Raw genomic sequence first — 18,484 nt, forward strand, 5'->3', positions numbered from 1 at the left:
CCACGCCCATACAGTATACAGTAGGTATACTGTAGGCTGGCTACATTGCTGCTAGGTGCTCCATTCAGCAGTGACAACCGTAATCTGCATAACTCATCCCTTGGGTCACAGTTGGGTTTGGCTACTGTAAATATCACCATGACAAAAACCATGTATGCAGGCTTTTCCTTCCTCTGGGGAGAGTTCTTGGCACTGTGCAGCACTTTCTTTCCAAACCCGTCCCTCACTGGCATCACCTGAGAGTGCCTGTCTCCCACTCTTGCCAGTGTACTGTGTTATAATTCCAACATAGTTTCCTCAAAATGCGATGGGTGACAAATGGCACCCTGATACCCGCACATGCATGCCTGCAACTGCTGGGCGGGCCACATGTGTCTCTGCTGTAGCTCTCTCTACGCTCTATGGACTCCATCCCCTTAGCTGCTGGTTTCCCTGACAGTCCTCAGAATAATACATCTTTGTTTATCGTATTTTCTAAACACACACTCTCAAAATGTGTGTGGTATAATATTTTTGTTTGATTTTAATAGATATTGTCCAGTTTCTTCTAGTACTTCTGTGCTTTAAAAGTTTGTCCCTTCCTGCCAATCCTGGTGGCTCATACCTGCAATCCAAGCTCAGGGAGATTCCCTGCCTCCTAACAGCTCAAGTTAGGGCATTTAACTCAATTTCAAAACAAACAAACAAAGGAGGAGGGGAGCAAGAAAGAGAAGAAGGAGCAGAAGGAGGAGGAGAAGCAGAAGATGAAAGAGAAGGAGGCTGCATCGGCCTGGGGCGGGGGGTGGGGTGGGGTGGGGGTGGGAGGGCGCTGGGTATGGTGGCACTGACCCTTAATCCCAGGGAGGCAGTGGCAGGTGAATGTCTCTGAGTCAGGACAACAGAATTAGCGCCTATCTCCAAACAAGAGAGTTGAGGTGGGACAGGAAGTTGGCTCAGCAGGTAGGTAGGGATGCTGCTGCCAAGCCTGACAAATTGACTTTGATCTCTAGAACCCACAGCTCAGAGTCTGATCGGCTGAACCCCACACCATGCAAAGAGAAGAACTCAGAACTCATAATTGGAAGTTGTCCCCTGACTGTCACCTGAGAGCTGTGGGACACCCCCCAATAAATTAACAAATATAAAAGTTTTTTTTTTAAAAAAAGAGTTGGGTGTCTGTTCTATTTTCTTCAAGCTAGATGCGGTTTCTCACATCTGCAGCCCCAGAATCTGAGAGGCTGAGCTGGGAACATCGCTCCAAGTTCAAGCCCAACCAGGCTACATAGTTCTGGGCCAGCCTAGGTATATGCTGTGCTTTTATATTTTGCCTTTTATCCGCTTGAGATTTATGTTGATGGATGCTATGACGAGAGGGTCAAGAAACCTTTGGGAAAGTTGTGTTTGGGAAGAGCCAAGAGCAAAGAGAAAAGCCAGCTTGGGTGGCTGTGGGTGGCAAGGAGCCAGGGACGCTTCGCTTTTCATTTCCTATGTAAAGAAATCTTGGAACTGGTAAAGAGGATCCTCGGAAGAAGCAAGAGATCAAGATACGGGGGTCCAGAATCCGAAAGAATCATCATCTGGGACAGCGAGAGTGAGAGGCAGCTGTGCAGAGATGTGAGCTGAGAGCCGCATGTTCTGACTAAAATCCTCAGAAGCTACCAGCCTCGGTTTCCATGTCTATTCACTTAAGAATCTTAGCTCTGCTCCAACACTGCTGAAGGGTCCTTGGCTGGCAACAGACAAGATGGTCCTTGCCTCCGGGGGCCTATGAGGGGAAGTCTAACAGTCCCGGGTGGTGCAGGCTGAATGCAGCCGTGTGAAACAGGATACACATTTGGTGTTGCCAGAAGAGAATGTATGTGTTGGGTATGAGACAGTTTTGACAACAGGGGAGGCTCTGGGGATGTCGGCGTTTGAACTGATATGTAGGCTAGTGGTTCTGACACTCGAGTTCACATCTGGGGACTTGTTAAAACAGACCACAGACCTCCTTCAAGTTCCTCGTTCAGAAGTTCTGAAGTGGGACACTCCCCCAAACAACGAGATTCCAGGCGATGTGAGACAAACAGTGGCAGCCATTAAGTGAAAGAACAAGCCAGTCACAGGAATGCTTCAGCATGGTTTGAAGGCACACACGGGGAACAGGCTGGAGGAGACCTCTCCGGAAGCAGAGAGCTAGGAAGCAGCTGGATTCACCGGAGGAAACCATTTGTGGAAGGGTTGGTTGTGGATCGGGATAACGAACGATTGAAAACACAGGGTGAAGAGGGATTGGAAGGAATGAAGGCTTCCCAAGGTTTGGCCACCTCTTGTGAAAACCGGGAACTGTGGTTTTAGCTTCTCACACTGCCTGGCCACATAAAGGCCCTGCGTGCGGGAACTAGTCGGTGAGCTGGTCTTTAACAAGAGGGGCTGTGAAGCAAAAGGGGTCAACTCTTCTAGGTATCTGGGACGAGTAAGGCACAAAGGAAGGGCTTATTTATTTATGTTTACTATATTTATGTTTTCATGCAGTGTGTGTGTGTGTGTGTGTGTGTGTGAGAGAGAGAGAGAGAGAGAGAGAGAACTCAGAAATGGGACCCACCCATAGGATGCTGGTAAAGCAACATCATGGGTTAAAACCTTGCCACAGCTAGTGTTGGGGGACTCAGAGGACACTTCATAGGAGGCAGTTACCTCTCCTCCCACCATGTGGCTTTAGGGAGCAACCTCAGGTCAGCAGGTTTGGTGGCAGTCGCCGTTACCCACTGCGCCATACTACCAGCTCACAGGCCCATTTTTTTTAAAATTTAATTTAGTATATGAGTGCTCTGCTGCATATACATCTGCCTGCTTGAAGAGGGCATCAGACCCACCCATAGATGGTTGCGAGCCACCATGTAGTTGCTGGGAATTGAACTCAGGACCTCTGGAAGCACAAGAAGCCAATCTCTTAACCACTGAGCCATCTCACCAGCCCTTCACGGGTTTATTTTTTTTTAAGGGGAGAAAGACCTGGATGAACAGACAGATGTGAAAAAGAGGTTCAGAAGACAGGCGAGAAGAAGATTGAGGAAGATTCCCCTGAGGAGGTGAGAGGAAGAGAGCCTCCTGGCTCAAACAAACAAACAAACAAACAAAAAAAAGAGGATGAAGAGGATGGCCATCAAGGCCAGGGGTGTTGGAAGAGGAGAACAGAAACAGATGTGGGTTTTATTGTGGCGGTTTGAATGAGAGTGTCCACCACAGTCTCAGATGCTGGAACACTTGATTCCCAGTTGGTAGAGCTGTTTGGGTAGGCTTTGGAGTTGTGGCCTTCCTGGAGGAGGTGATTCCTCAAAACAACTCTAGTTTACTCACTGCTTCCTGCTTGTGGCTGGAGATATGAGCTCTCAACTGTCCCTGCTGCAAGGTCTGCTGTACCGATTCCTGCAACGATGGACTCCTAGCCCTCGGAACTGGAAGTCCCACTAGCCCTTCCTTCTCTAAGTGCCTTTGTCATGGTATTTCATCACAGCAACAGAAAAGGAACTAATATGCATATGTGGGTGGGAGGCTGGGAAGCCCACTGATGGTGGCCTTTATTTTCCCTGTATGCTGGATGTGAGGTTTCCTCTGTGTGGCTGCTGGACACATGCAGATCCAGCAGGACAAGCAAGAGATGGAGTACTAAGAAGACTGACAGGGACAGATGCTGGCAAAGTGACATCATGAGTTACAACCTCCTCTGCGGCTTCTCTTTCCAAGGTGACGTTCAGTTTCTGGCAGTGGACTGGGTGGATGCAGAGAAAAGGTAGGGCAGGGTGCCAAGTAAGAGGGCTGTAGCCCGGGGCAGGGCATGACTTTGCTATCTGGTCTGAATTAGAATGAATGGCTACGGTGAACAGTCAGGGTGACAGTGCAATGCCCAATTCACCATGCAGCCCTACTGCTCACGAGCGCTAATGGCACCTGCTGCAGCCAGCCAGCTGACAGCTGTGGGCGGGCAGGCTCTGGGGTTGTTACGTGTAAGAACTTGGTAAACAGGGTTCTCCTAGGCCATGGCAGGAAGGGGGTGATACGGAGGATTCTAAGTAGGAAGGTACGTGGTCAGACTCCTCATAGGGGTTGCTGGGGCAGTCAGTGTGGGTTTTATACCCACCTCTACTACCTAACTACCTAACTAGCTGTGTTACCTTGGCCAGGCACTTTATCATCTCTGGGCCTTGGCTTCCAACACAGAGGATGGTAACAGCACTGTCTAACGGGGTTGCGGCAAGAAGACTGGCAATGGTTCAGGCCCAGCCATGGCTACAGAGCGAGCCTTGTCTCATAAAAACAAACACCAGGAACTGCCTGCGACTGAGAACTTACTGCGACTTTTGAGCTAGGTTTTGTCTCTATTTCATCTTAATTTTTACAAACATCAGCTGAGCGTGGTGACTCACATCTATGATCCCAAGACTTTGGAGGCAGAGGCAGGAGGACTGCCTGAGTTCAAGGCAAGTCCATGTTACACAGTGAGTTGCAGGCCTCCCTATCTCAAAACAAAACAAAACAAACAAACAAACAAAAAACACCCAAACCCGAAGTCAACCCTTGAGCATGTTAGACTCTGGCTGGCCTCTGAGACCCTGCCCTCCCTTCATCCCTGAGGAAAGAACATATTGTTGTAAGGTCAGCCTGTAGTAACTGTCCCAGGGCCACCTCAGACCTTCCCTCTGAAATTTGGGGCCCCAGTCGTACTGGTCCAGTCCAGACAGAGGGCTGTTCAGTACATGCCAGTTTCCCAGTGTCGGTGGGAGGATGACGGGGTGCGGGGAGAGGGGAAGAAAAGGCCCCCACAGGGTCTCTGCAGCCCTGGGCTGCCGGGAATCCTGGGGCACAGCTAGAGAAGTGACAGAAACACACGGTGGTGGCCTGAGTGACCAGAGGAGATGCTCTGTCCTTCACATGTCCTGCCCTATCCAGTCTTCATCCAGGGCCAGGACGATGACAGGCCATGGCATCTAAGACACTGGGCCTCAAGCTCTGACGGCTGTGTGCACTGTCCATACAGTTTTAGAGTGTCCTGAATGGAGCATGGCCCCCTCAGGCTCTCTATGTATGTGGTTCCCTTTGTCTGAAATACCTGACCATCTCCAGGGTCTTCCTTCCCCTTCTGGTTAGATAGTGTGTCTCAAGAGGCCTTCTCCTGGCCTTCCCTGTCTGCCCCAGCTTGCTTTACAGAGGGCGCCACTGCACACTAATTCTAGTTTGGGGACTGTGTCTACCTTTAGACTGTGAGTGACGTCTGATATGGAACAGAATTGAATTTGTCTTTGAAGTCCTGGGACTGGCTCAGAGCTTGCACCTCACCAATGCCCAGAAAGCAGGTGACTATATAGGGGAGGTGTAGTCTGACTCTGAGAAGAGCTTTTTCCTGAACTGTGGCTCCCATCAGGAACCTAATGGCTGGCTGCTTCTCCTCTCCACCCCGCCTTCCCTCTTAACCTTACTTCCCTATTCAGTATTGATCAGGGCTTTGTTGGACACACAGCCTGCTGGGAGCCCCTTTCAGACATCCTTGCTGGCTTGATCAAGGTGGCTGGGACCAGGGAGTTTGGTAAAAAGGTCTTTTGGTGACCCATTTGGAGCTATCAGTGCCACTGTCTAATGTGATAGAGAACCAAGTGGCCGCACACACATGGAAGGGCAGAGCCATCTTCCGTGTTCCCAGTGCTCTGGACTCCTAGGGACAGGAAGATCACGTTGTGAGCAGCATAGAGGCAGACAGCAGCTCTGAGCTCATACCTGCTCCAGACATCCCTGGCCCAGGCAGCTGAGCTATGTTTGCAGGTGAAATCCTAGACAGGCTTGCCAGTGGCCAGAGGCCAAGAAGCTAGAAACATCGCTGCATGACCAGGTGAAGCCTGTGGCTGAACCCTAAACACAGGGAGGTCTGGGAAAGGCAGCCTGGCTTAACATCTACCTTACCTAGGTCTCAGAGGCCAGGGAGGGGATGTGCGGACTACAGATGCCCCAGGGAGCACCAGCCTCAGGCTTGGGGGAAGGGCACTCAAAAACACGTCTCTGCAGGTTCATCTGATATGGTAGTTTGAATAAAAATAGCTTCTATAAGCTCATAGAGTTGAATGCTTGGTCACAGGGGAGTGGCACTAGTTCAAAGGATTAAGAGGTGTGGCCTTGTTGGAGGAAGTGTGTCACTAGAGGGTGGGCTTTGAGCCAGGCCCAGGGGTCCTCTCTTTCCCTGCTGCCTCTGGATCTGTGTGTAGAACTCTCAGCTGCTTCTCCAGTATCACATCTGCCTGCCTGCTGCTGCGCTCCCTGCCATGAAGATAATGGGCTGAAGCTCTGAAAACTGTAAGCCAGCCCCGACTAAACACTTTCCTTTTATAAGAGTCGCTGTGGTGGTGCACACCTTTGATGCCAGCCCTCGAGGCTGAGCAGGCAGATCTCTGACCTGGTCTGCTGTAAGTTCCAGGAGAGCCAGGACTGTTCAGAGAGACCACATTTAAAAAACAAACAATAACAACAACCACCCCCAACCCCCCAAACCAATCCAAACAAACAAAAAGAGCTGTCACGGTCATGGTGTCTCTTCACAGCAAACAGAACACTGCTGAGACACTGGGGATGCTGGGAAAGGCACGGATATTAATGGTGTTACTTGGTGTCCCATTCAGAAGTCCAAAGTCATCCTTGACTGGAGTGCCACAGAAGGCCCACAGGAGTTCAGAGGACTCCTTGCCATCTTCTCTCTCCCACCACACTCAGAAAGGCATTCGCCCGACAGCCATGTGTGGCCAGGACACGGGGAGCAGCAGGGGCCTCTCTGCTCCCTCTGCCCCGTCCCACTCATTTGATTCTCCTTCCTGCTCTGGATAGATAAGAAGGGCTTTGACTCCACTGACCTTGGTGCTCTTGAGATGAAGGTGACCATACGGAACTGGCTGCTGTGCATCTTTGGTCTGTTGTCCCCAAGGAATTTGGGCTGCCCCCCACTTCTCTCAGACTGCCCCTCAGGAAGCAGGAACTGGTGTTTGAGACACTTCCAGACTATCTATAGTGATTGGGGGTGGGCTTGGGAGGGGGACTCAATGGGATCAGGTCTCTACCCTCTGGCTCTCCTGCCCTGAGAAAGCCTTGGGGCTATGACAGGTGTCTGTGGGCTGATGAGCAGAAGCATATATGAGAAGGGTTCACCAAGGCAGATCCGGTTCATTCCCATGTTTCCCTCTGAAATGCTTCCCTGTTATCTTAAGGCAAACAGAAAGGCTTGTAGGGATTCTCAAAAGAGAGAGGTGCCTTCCCCAGCCTCATTCCCTCCTTAGTTTTGTAGACAAGAGGCCTGCTTGAGGCTGAGGACTTCTTCACCCTTTCCTTCCCTTTAGAGATCTGGGCTGCACCCAACATAGCCAGCCGCCTCACTCAGCCTGGTTCTGAACTGACTCCCTTTCCTGCTGTCCAATCTCCCTGAGCTTCTGGATCTGACTTCTGTCTTCTTTCTCTCTTGCTTGCTACCTACTTGACACTGCCTGCACTTGGCCTTGCTTGGAAAGGGCTGTGGAATCAAACCAAACTATACTGAGACCCACACAGGCTAAGCTGTTCTCTCCCCTGACTTCTAAATCTGAAAGAACACTTAGCTTCTTACTGAAGACAGAGAGGGCAATCTGTCATCAGTCTCTAGGAAGAGGCCTAGGCACTGGGAAATTAATGGCTGCAGCTCTGCAAAACCCCCCGCCCCAGGTGGTCGATGACAGCTGGAGGGGAGGAGACGCTGGTGAGAGGTGGGAGACAGACTCAGACAAGTTGGCAGGTGTCCCTGAAGGTCCAAGATGTCACTGGGTCCCAGGGGAGCCCAGTGGGTGGTCTACCAATGGGCATTCTGACCCTACTCTACCACATATACTCCTTAAACACATGGGCCTGGCCAGCTTAGAGCAGTCAGCACAGATCTGGTCATATCAGAAGAAGAGAACCAGATTTAGTAGCAGACTGGAGACTAACCTACAGCTAGCAACTAAAATATAAGGTAGAGAGAGAATGGTCTGGATTCATGAGTTTGGGAGCTGACAGCCTTGAATTGAGGCCCGCTATCCCTGCAGAATGACCCCAGAAGGCTTTTTCTCCCTGTTGAGAAGGAGACAAGGCTATAAGAGCAGTCATAATGGCCTCGTGAAGGGAAAGCGAGGCAGGCAGGCAGCTACAATTCGGGGCAGGCGGCTGTGAAAGCTGGGAGTTAGCCACAGGGATCAGAGATTTGCTTCTGAGGGGCCTGAGACATCAGCCCTGGCTATCTGGAGGGAGGCAGCAGAGAGCAGGGAACCCTTAGGCACCCTGATATTGCCTGGCCTCTGCCCCTTGCTGGATTTGTTATCTTTTTAGCTTTGGGTCATTTTGAAGTCTCCTATTTGTTCTTTGTAGGGTCTGGTGGGAGGTGCCACCCTGGAAGTTGGGAGGCTGGAGGCAGGCAGTAAAAGGGGTTCTTGTACTAGGGAGCTTACCACTCTCTCCTTGTAGACGATGTACTTCAGCCACTTGAAGTCCTGCCACTTGAAGCCAGCGAGGACAAAGAGAGAGTCTCGTTCATATTGCTCAGGCCGCTGCATGGCACCTTCAGGGTAGGTGATGCGCAGGGTGGTCTTGCTGCCCACGTCCTTCTCAAAGCCCTTCACAGGTGCTGAGTTCAATCTACAAAGAGCCAGGCTGGCCTTAGGCCTCCTTTTGGGGAGGCACCCTGAACCCCAAGTACCCAGAAGCAGAGTGGGAATCCAGGCCACCTCCTTGTTGTTTTAAAACCTGCCGACCTGGGGCTAGAGAGAAAGATGGCTGAGCAGTTAAGAGCACTGACTGTTCTTCCAGAGGTCCTGAGTTCAATTCCCAGCAACCACATGGTGGCTCACAACCATCTGTAATGGGATCCGATGCCCTCTTCTGGTGTGTCTGAAGACAGCTACAGTGTACTCACACACATAAAATAAATCTTAAAAAACAAAACAAATCCTATCAACCCAGCAGCATTCTCCGAGGCTTCTGTTAAACCCCAGGGTAGGTGACCAGACAGTCCTCAGTGCACAGATCCTCTGGATCTGGGTGACAACATGCATTTGCCCAAGGGGTTGTTTAAGGGACCTCACCTGATCACAATGTCATAGTCGTCAATTCGTGACCCCAGAGACTTGTTGGCGAGGACCCCTCCATTGCCTACGATGATGCAGCGGCGGCAGTGGAGGCTGAGGGGAGAGAGCAGAGGCCTGTGAAGCTGGTCCCCCGCTTGCTTTCCCTTTGTCTCTGCCCCGGACTCTCCTGTGACTTTGGCAAGATCCATACAGCACTTCTGGAAGGAGTCCAGAGGCATTCCTCAGGAACCTGAACCCAGGAGCAGGCATTCTGACACAGCTAGTGTCTGACACTTCCACAGGAGAGACTTGGTAGCCTTAGACCGTAGGGAACAGTGAGGGATGATTGAGAATCTCAGAAAAACAAGGGCAGGGTAAAGAGACTGGGTGCTCCAGGACTCAAGACTAGGCCTCTTCCCTCTCGCTGTCTCTCTCTTTTCAAGACAGGGTTTCTCTGTGTAGCCCTGGCTGTCCTGAACTCACGTTGTAGACCAGGCTGGCCTTGAACTTAGAGATCTGCCTATCTCTGAGTGCCGGGGCTAAATGCGTTCGCCATCCCCTCTGGCTAGCTGGGTTTATTTCCAACTCAAGCCTTTAGGCTCTGGTGGCCACTGATGGTCTTACTCATAGAGCTTCCCATCATGACCTGTGGCTGTCCCCTCCAGGGTCTATTGCCTTCAGAGCTGTCATTACCTCAGACATAAGCTCTGTTCCCTGTTGGCTGCCTCTGTCAGCACCCCTCTCCCCCCGACACCCATCACCTTCAGTGCTTATGTCCAAACCACTGATGTCTCAGGATGGAGAAGCCTTGTAAAGTGCTTTTCTAGACAGGGGAAACATCCTACTTACATTATCAACCCACAGAGTGTGTGTGCTGTGTATGCATGGGAGGTATGGTGGATGTCTAATCCAGCAGCTCCGTACATGCCAGCTAGCCAAGGGGAAGAAGGTTGGCTCACCTGTCCAAGGCAGGGGTCAGGCGGTATTCTTTGGTGACTGACAAGATGGCTTTGATCAGATTGTCTGTGGACAAAGGAGAAGGTTACTGTTGGCAAGTCACTTGAGTTCCCGGCATGCTTACTAGTAATCTTCTCAGCTGTAATCTAGACTGGGCTCTAACTCTGGTCTGGGGCTAGAGCAGAGGTGGGGGTGGGTAGAGGAGCTGCAAACACAAGGCTGGACCAGGTTCAGCTTTCACTCTTCCCTTGAGCCAAGAGATGGAGGTGGGGAAGTGGGCAAACTCAGCTGTGCTGGGAACCAGGCTCCAACCTCAGCGGTATCTTCTTCCCATGACCCTGCCCCCTCCTGGGAGACTCATCTGGCTTTCTGAGGCTCCACAGTTGGACCATAGGACATGTGTCACTAGGTCAGGGCCATGCTTGGAATACAAGTGTCTAATCAGAGATAGAGCACTGAAGTCTGACCACCGTGTCTCAAGGAGCAGGTTCCAGGGAACGAATCAGACAGCTGATGGTCGAAGGACTCACCCAGTAGGCAGACTAACTTGGTGTGATATGGCCTCCTTACTTCCCCCACTCCGGACTGCCAATCTCTGACCCCACTCTGTGCCAGGCTGCCTCTCCTCACCCGTTACACCCTGAGCCCGGCATCTGCAAACCTGCGCTCCACTCACTACTCTCAGACCCTGGGGCTGCTGCTCTTTCAGAGCCTCAACAACTCTGTTCAGATCTCGTCTTCTCAGCCTTTAGACGACAGACAGTTCTCCTTATCTGTGGTGCAACAAGAACATTCTAACCCAATGTGGAGGCTGCTGGCTCCATTAGATTTCGGCTGTGCAACATTCGACTCTGACCTGCTGCAAATCGCCTCCCTTCTGTTGAGCTCTTACTTTCTTGCCTCTAAGACAAGGATGGCAGCCCTTACTTTACTGAGCTGTTGGGAAGATATAATCCATACAAAGATCAGGAGCGGCGGTTCTGTGGATCATGACCCCTGTGGGGGTTGCGTATCAGATCCTTACAATAGGACTCATAACAGTATTTAAAGGACTGTAAAGAAGTAAGAATGAAATAACTTTATGGTTGGAGGCCACCACCACATGAGGTGAATGAAAGGGATGCAGCGTTGAGAAGGCTGAGAACCACTGCTCTATAGACAAGCAGCTTGGTACTACCACGACAGAAAGCATCTTGATAATACATACGGATATGGTGCATCTAGAAAGAACCCTGTGGCTGACCTCCATGGGCACAGCGCTGAAAAACTCACACAAGGAGACACACATAAAAATCTTCACCACAGAACTGTTTTCGACTGTAAAATGCTAGAAGCTGCAGAATGGCACACCACAGGAAAATCACGTGTGCAGCATGAACATGTGGCAGTAAAACAATGACGGCAACAACAAAATCCATTGGTGGCTGGCGCACAGCTACGCGTACCAATACAGGTAAAGCTAAGCTGTACATGCAAAATATCAATTGAAGAATGTACACATATGCACACGTATGTAATGATACATGTAAAGTTTAAAAACAATACAGTCAGCACACACACACATGCACATGCACACACACACACACACATTTTGAGACAGGGTCTAAAGCCCTGGCTGGTCTGAAACCCAAGGAGCTCTGCCTGCCTATGCCTCCTGAGTCCTGGGATCAGAGTATTCCTTACCATGCCCCGTACAAATAATTGGTTTATATTTAATGGACATGTAAAGATCTAGCTAAGACAAAAATCAAGGCAGAGACAGTGAACGCCAGCATCCAAACAAGGATTTTGGTGCTGGGGTGGTGGGGACAGCAGAGGGGTAGATCAACCGGGTTGTTTGTCCTCACACATGTCTGTACGCCCTCTGTGTGTCTGGTGCCCATGGAAGTGGGCATGGGATTCCCTGGGATGGAGTTACAGATGGCTGTGAGCCACCATGTGGGTGCTGGGATTGAACCCGGCTCCTTTGGAAGAGCAGTCAGCGCTCTTAACCACTGAGCCATCTCTCCAGCACCTTCACTACTGTACAAACTAGGAAGACAGTGCATAGTGCTCACTGTATTACTTCACCTACTGTATTAATTTTGAGACAGGGTCTCGTACATCCGGCCCCAACCTTGATTTGTAGCTGCAAGCAACCTTGAACTTCTGATCCTTCTCCCAAGTGCTAGGACTTCAGGCACGTGCCAGCACCTGCTTTTATTATTAGGTCCTGGGGCCGAGCCCCAGGCTTTACACATGCCAGGCCGATACTCCATCCACTGAGCCCTTCATCATCAGCTCTTCCCCATCTTATTCTTACGGTTTTTTATGTGTGTGAGACATTTCATGTACAGAGCATGCCTTAACTAGGAAACAGCACACACGTCTTTGTTTTATTTGGTTCTGTTGTGCTGGGGATTGAGCTTTGCATTTGCCAAGTTAGCGCTCCTACTACCAAGCTATACCTAAGCCCCTCGCACAACGCTTTCTGAGGGTAAACTGGGCATTGTGGCCTGCATGCTTTTCATCCCAGCATGCAGGAGGCAGAGGCAGGTGGATTTCTATAAGTTATTGGCTAGCTACAGCTACAGGGTGAGCGTGTGTCTCAAGAACAAACAAACAAGCACACACACACACAAGCACAGACACAACACACACTCACACACAACACACACACATGTACACGCATGCACACACACTTACACACAAGCACAAAATTTCGGGTACTACAAGAGGTCCTATGAATGACCGACTGCATCCCTTATGTTTCACAGAGGCACTTAACAGTTTCCTTAAAATGGCAAGCAAGAAGACACTGTTGAGGCCACGTGTGAGAACCAAGGAGGATGGGGCCTGGGTAGGCTCCCCACGGCTGGCTGAGAGTGGGCTGAGGAACAAACCTATGATAGGGTTCTACACTAAGTGCCTCCAGAGTCACTCGAAAGTGGGGAAGACCTCTCGTTCCCTTCTTTTCTCCCCACCAAATTCACCTAAGGAAGAACTCATCAGTATTAACTGACCAAGGACAAGACAAGGATGGGGCTTTGCTTTCTATGACAGGAAAGGGCACCTGTGGGGATCTGCCCTCCTCTTGCTGCCTGGGGACTCTAATGGCTTTCCTTGGCCTTCGGAGCTATAAGTCAGTCCTGGAGGAAGTCAGGAGGAAGGACTGTGCCGGACACGAGCATGGAGGAAGGAGTTCTTCTTATGGCTTAAACTAACCGGCTGGATGCACCTGGAGCTTGGGCTCAGGGCCCCAGTCTGGCTTGTCTTCCTTCAGGGAGCTATAGGCTAGTGGAGTAGACGGCTGAGTCTCCTGGGCACGTGTTATTTCCCTGTAACATCTCTTTCCTTAATTCTGGTGATAGCCTTAAACAATGGCACGATTTCTATTTAGCCAACAGACACCCAGGCTCAGACAGGTTAAGAAACCCGTGCCAGGTCACGGCTAGTCAAAAGTAAATACAGGGAGCTGATACCCTATCTGACCCTCCCACCAAGCCAGGAAACAGCCAGGAACAAAGAAGCAGGGTTGTGTGGAAGGGTCCTTAAGGTGAAGGGAGGGGGAGGCGGGACAGAGAGAGAAAGGTTAGCTTGGGACAGAAAAAGAACAATTAGACGGAAGGCTAAGTCAGGAAAGACACTGAGTGGGGTTACAGGAGCCCGGTGGGGGTTAAGTTGCTGCCTGCCTGCCTGCCTGCCTGCCTGCCTGCCTGTCTGTCCATCATTTCCATATAGCCACAGCATATGACAATGTCTCTGGTGCATCTCTTCAGTGATCCCATGGCACCGGGGTCTAGCCGTGCTCTGAGTATCTGCTCCTTCACTAGACTAGAACTTTGAACAAAGGGACTGCATACACACAATGTTACTGTCCAGCTGGGGAAGTGCAGGACAGGAATGGGACAGAACAACCTCCAGCAAGGAGCTGTTTCATTCCGTTTCGTTTCGTTTTGGTGTGTGTGTGTGTGTGTGTGTGTGTGTGTGTGTGTGTGTGTGTGTGTGTGTGTGTGTTTGAGACAGGGTCTCATCATGTAACTCTGACTGACCTGGAACTTGGTGTGTAGACCAGGCTGGCACCAAACTCAGAGATCTGCCTGCCTCTGCTTCTGTGATTAAAGGTATGCACCATAATGTTCCCCTGTCCCTCTCCTCCTCCCTCTCCCTCTCTTCCCCTCCATAAACACACATTAGTGTGTGTGTACATGTGCACCCACTTACACATGTGTGCCACGGAGTCAGAGGACAATTTATTATAGTCGTTTCTCCTTTCCGCTATGTGGATCCCAGACACTGGAGTTAGGTCATCAGACTTGGCAGGAAACGCCCTTACCCACTGAGCCATCTTACCAGCCCCCGGTGCAGAACTGCTAGAGATAAAGCCCTGTCTCCAAGTACAGGAGATATTTGAAGACAGCATGGAGAAATGGGGTGTTTAATGTTTAGTTAAGGGTTCCCAACATACCTTGACCTTTGATCCCAAAGGGTGGCACAAACTCCCGAATCCTAGCCCATTTGCGAAAGGAGTCATCCAGGAACATGGGTGCTGGCTTGGAGAACCTGAAATACAGCACAACGCGATAGGCTACAGAGCTGGTTGGCCATGAGTCTGTGAAGCCACATTCTAGTCCGACCTCTCCCTATCCCCCACCAGCCTGTTAACTGGGTAGCTGCTGATTTTATTGAGTGGAGCTTGAGTCTGAGAGAGCAGGCCTGGTCAGTCTTTATTTGGCTGTGGGAGTGGAGGGACAAGATCTGTTCCGCAAGGATTAATGTCTGAGAGCTGGGAGCTCTCTGGAAGGTTATCTAGGAGCCCATCTCCACTCACAGCTGCCCACTATGTTCCTCCAATCAGGGAACACGGGGATAAGACCGAGCCAGCAGAGCACTAAAGTATCCAGAAATCCAGCCAGTATTGGGAGACAAGATGCTGGAGAGGATTCTGGGAGTTGGACCACCCAGGAGGAGGAGGAGGAAGGCAAATTCACGATGACACAGCAAAACAGGAAAAGCAAGGAAGAGTTTTGTTGGGAGAAAGAAAACACAGAGCCCTGTGATTGGGGTGCAGGGCTGGGAGGAAAGGTCAGACCAACTAGAACTGGGGTACACTTGTTGGTGTACCCTAAGATCCTATGGAGGTGGATCACAGTTTAAGAAGATTCACTTGGGCCTACAGGAAAGATGGAAAGGAAAGGAGAAAGAGAGAGGGGAGGGGAGAGAGGAGTAGGAACGGTGGAAGGGGGAGGGAGGGAAAGAGGGAGGGAGGGAGGGAGGGAGGGAGGGAGAAGGGATGCTGAGTTGGGAGAAGGAATGGCAGAATATTCCTCTTCTTGGGCAGGGCAGGCTAGGGGCTTGGGGATGGCTGTACAGGTCACAAGAAATGTAAGGAATGAGAGACAGTGGACAATGACATGGGAGGCGTCAAGCTCTCTGGAGATGCCTGAGCGATACTTGATGTGGAGCCGTGGTTTGGGACCCCTCACAGACTGGCAGCCTTGGAGGTGGCCAGCACACTGACTGCCGGGAATCCCACGGTGGGCACCGCTGATCAAGAGTGGAGGCCTAGGCCTTAGGAACTATGCACCTTTGCTTCAGACTCAACTCCAGCTGGTTCACGGCATAGCAGGAGGCTGCAGGACAGCAACCCCCTGCATCCCACTCCCTGTGTCCCACTCCCTGTGTCCCACCCCCACCCAGACATTAGAACATTCCCTCCTCATGTACTGTGACCTTAAGGTCCATTTCTCACCTCCACCATCGCTAACTCCACTATCCCACCATCCCAAGAGGAACGTGTGAACAATCTCTCAGAGGCCTAACAGCATTGGAGACTTTGACATCTTTGACATGAACTTGAAAGGGATGAGAGCAATGTCCTGCTCCCGCCCCGATCACTTGCTATGAAGATGGCCCCAACCACATACACAGCCATGACAGTCTGTGTCTAACATGCTCCTTCAGACCTGTAGGTCCCGGCAGTGAAGTCAGCACCCTTTCCTTCGTGTACAAGTGCGATTTCTCACAGACAGAATCCAAATAAACTGATAGCGTGTTTGAGGCTTTACTGGAGGCGAGAATGGTGGTCAAGGGCTACAAGCAGCAGCAACGGGAGCAAGCTCCCTGGATGGGGAAGCATGGAGAGCTGCCTTCCCCCCATCTCAGGAAGGACCTTACAGTTTTGTAAGGTTCCAGAGTCAAGCTTGGACAGGATTTTGTCTGTTTCGAAGTCTGTACGGGATGTCATAAGCTAATAAAAATCTCAGATCTGGCTGAGTGTTCTCCGTGTATTTTCTCCCTCTTTGGTCCCTAGATTATTAGAAGTTTATTATAATAACTCCTACTGTTAAGAACACTGTATGTGAGGGGATGGAGAGAGATGGCTTAGTGGTTAAGAGAACTTGCTGCTTTTCCAGAGGACCCAGGTTCAGTTCCCAGTACCCTCACCAGGCAGCTCAGAACCACGTGTAACTCCAGCTGCAGGGCACCCCATGCCCTCTTATGGCCTTCATAGGCACCACCACGTGTGACACACACACATAAATAAGAATAACACTTTTTGTTTTGATATTGGTTCCGGCCTGTAGCCCTGACTGGTCTTGATCTCACAGAGATCCTGTCTCCCAAGCACTGGGATTAAAGGCATGCACCACCACACCTAGCGACACCTTAGTTTAGTTCGAACCTGGAGCTATACTGGCTAACCGGCGAGTCCTAGGCGTCCACCTGCCTGCCCTCCTGTTCTTGGATGCAGGCGCTGTGGAATCACACCATGCTGTTTCTGCTTTTTCTGTGTGTGCTGGGGATACAAAGTCAGGGCCCCAGGCTTACATAAGCACGTTACCAGCTGACCATCTCCTCAGTCTCTAAAATACCCCAGTTTTAAAATAGCTTTTGGGGTTGGGGATTTAGCTCAGTGGTAGAGCGCTTGCCTAGGAAGCGCAATGCCCTGGGTTCGGTCCCCAGCTCCGAAAAAAAAAATAAAATAAAATAGCTTTTTGTGTGTGGCCTCAATATGCGTTAACTTTGGAAAGCGAGCGGGTAAGTGCTCACGCACACAGTCCTACACCACAGACAGTCAACCCTTTCGGCACAGGTCAAAACCGATGCTCCTTTGCGGATATGGTTTTGCAGGCTCCGTTAAATGTGATCCATTTCAGTTTCACAAAGTGAAAAGGAAAACAAGGGACAGATGAAAATGGGGCCAAGAGAAGCAAGAGTTGCCAAATTAGTAAGAGTCAAAAAAAGTTCACAGGACAGACTGGAAAAAATGCATTAAATGGGTCAGATAAGGCCTCATAAAAACTGTCCGTTTCAAGAGTGTAACTTGCTCCTTTCTTACTTTTACAATGCTTTCGGACACTCGCCACTCTGCCCCATTCTTTTATTGGGTCTTCATGTTTTAAATGGTCACTCTGTAGTCTCTTTTTATCTCCCTCCAAACGAGCCAGCCTCCTCTAGTGTTTCTTGCTGCTGGTGGGCGCTCCCCTTTACAAACAGTACCCCTGGTCCCCCCTGCAGTGTATCGACTCCTGAATGTCTTGCTATGCTGTGGGTAGAAACCAGGCCTACCGGGAAGATACAACCTCAGCCCTAATTTTTCTTTTCTTAATCTTTTTTCCTTTTGTTTGTTTGTTTGTTTGTTTGTTTGTGTATCGGGTGCTGGCATGTGTGTGTAGGTCAGAGAACAACTTGTATGATTCGATTCTCTCCTTCCTCCGTGTGGGGTCCCAGGGACAGAATTCAAGTCTTCAGGCTTGGTGGTGGGTGCCCTTATCCACTAAGTAATCTCCCTGGCCCATCTCCCTTCTCCTCCTCTCTTATTTTAATTAGTTCTTTGAGAATTCTGTACTATTCACTTCTCCCCTAACACCAGATTCAACACCTTCCAAGTTTCCTACCTACAAAACCCTGACTCCTCCCTCCCCAGCTTTAAACCCATCAAGGACAAAGTGTGCTTGGCCATAGACTGGGGCTGGAGCTGGAGGCTTGATCAGCTTCAGGTCCTGGGCTTTAGGAAGAGATGCCTGGGACACAGATGCTCCCTGCGGTGTTGAGCTTGCATAGTCACCAGGGTCAGTGCCCGGACCTGCCAGATGCTGGGATATAGAAACTTCCATTATCTTCTATCAGCATTCACCAACTCTTTGTTCATCCTCAGGAACTGGGCATACAGGAAAGACGAGGAAAAATGCCTGGTTTTACCTCCATTTTCCAATTATCAGGGTGATGAGATCATCACTTAGTGATTTCAGATCTGATTAATGAGATTATTCCCCTCTTTAAATCTTTAAGGATTTATACATTTTATTATAGTTGATAAATGCCACCTCACTGTAACTAATACTCTTTGATGTTTAGAATAAGCTGTCTCTGGCCACTGGAACTTTCTCAGTTTGGCTCCTGAATTACTGGGTACACCTTTCCCTGGGTCGTGGGGTGCACCTTGCAGTCTCTGATAAAGGCCTGGCTTTCTCGTGTGAAAG

General features: G+C 50.3%; 1 protein-coding gene and 1 long non-coding RNA gene across 15 annotated transcripts in view; one reads left to right on the top strand and one right to left on the bottom strand.

The window, feature by feature from the left end:
- Positions 1-18,484, bottom strand: part of St3gal3 (ST3 beta-galactoside alpha-2,3-sialyltransferase 3) — a 204,377-nt gene that overhangs the window by 15,563 nt on the left and 170,330 nt on the right. For all 13 annotated transcript variants that reach the window (NM_001429992.1, NM_001430000.1, NM_031697.2 and 10 more), the window contains 4 exon segments: positions 8,448-8,634; positions 9,081-9,176; positions 10,022-10,085; positions 14,467-14,561. In NM_001429992.1, the coding sequence (NP_001416921.1) occupies positions 8,448-8,634; positions 9,081-9,176; positions 10,022-10,085; positions 14,467-14,561 (442 nt within the window).
- Positions 1,879-8,449, top strand: LOC148006009 (uncharacterized). Of its 2 annotated transcripts, none has more exons than XR_015621092.1 (3): positions 1,879-2,198; positions 2,963-3,705; positions 4,143-8,449. It is a non-coding gene; the product is annotated as an uncharacterized LOC148006009 (long non-coding RNA). The 2 variants fall into 2 exon arrangements; XR_015621091.1 differs by having other exon boundaries at positions 2,047-2,198; positions 2,963-3,751; positions 4,143-6,061.

The sequence above is a fragment of the Rattus norvegicus genome, chromosome 5, assembly GCF_021556685.1.
Source record: "Rattus norvegicus strain SHRSP/BbbUtx chromosome 5, alternate assembly SHRSP_T2T, whole genome shotgun sequence".
In the NCBI taxonomy this organism is placed as follows: domain Eukaryota; kingdom Metazoa; phylum Chordata; class Mammalia; order Rodentia; family Muridae; genus Rattus; species Rattus norvegicus.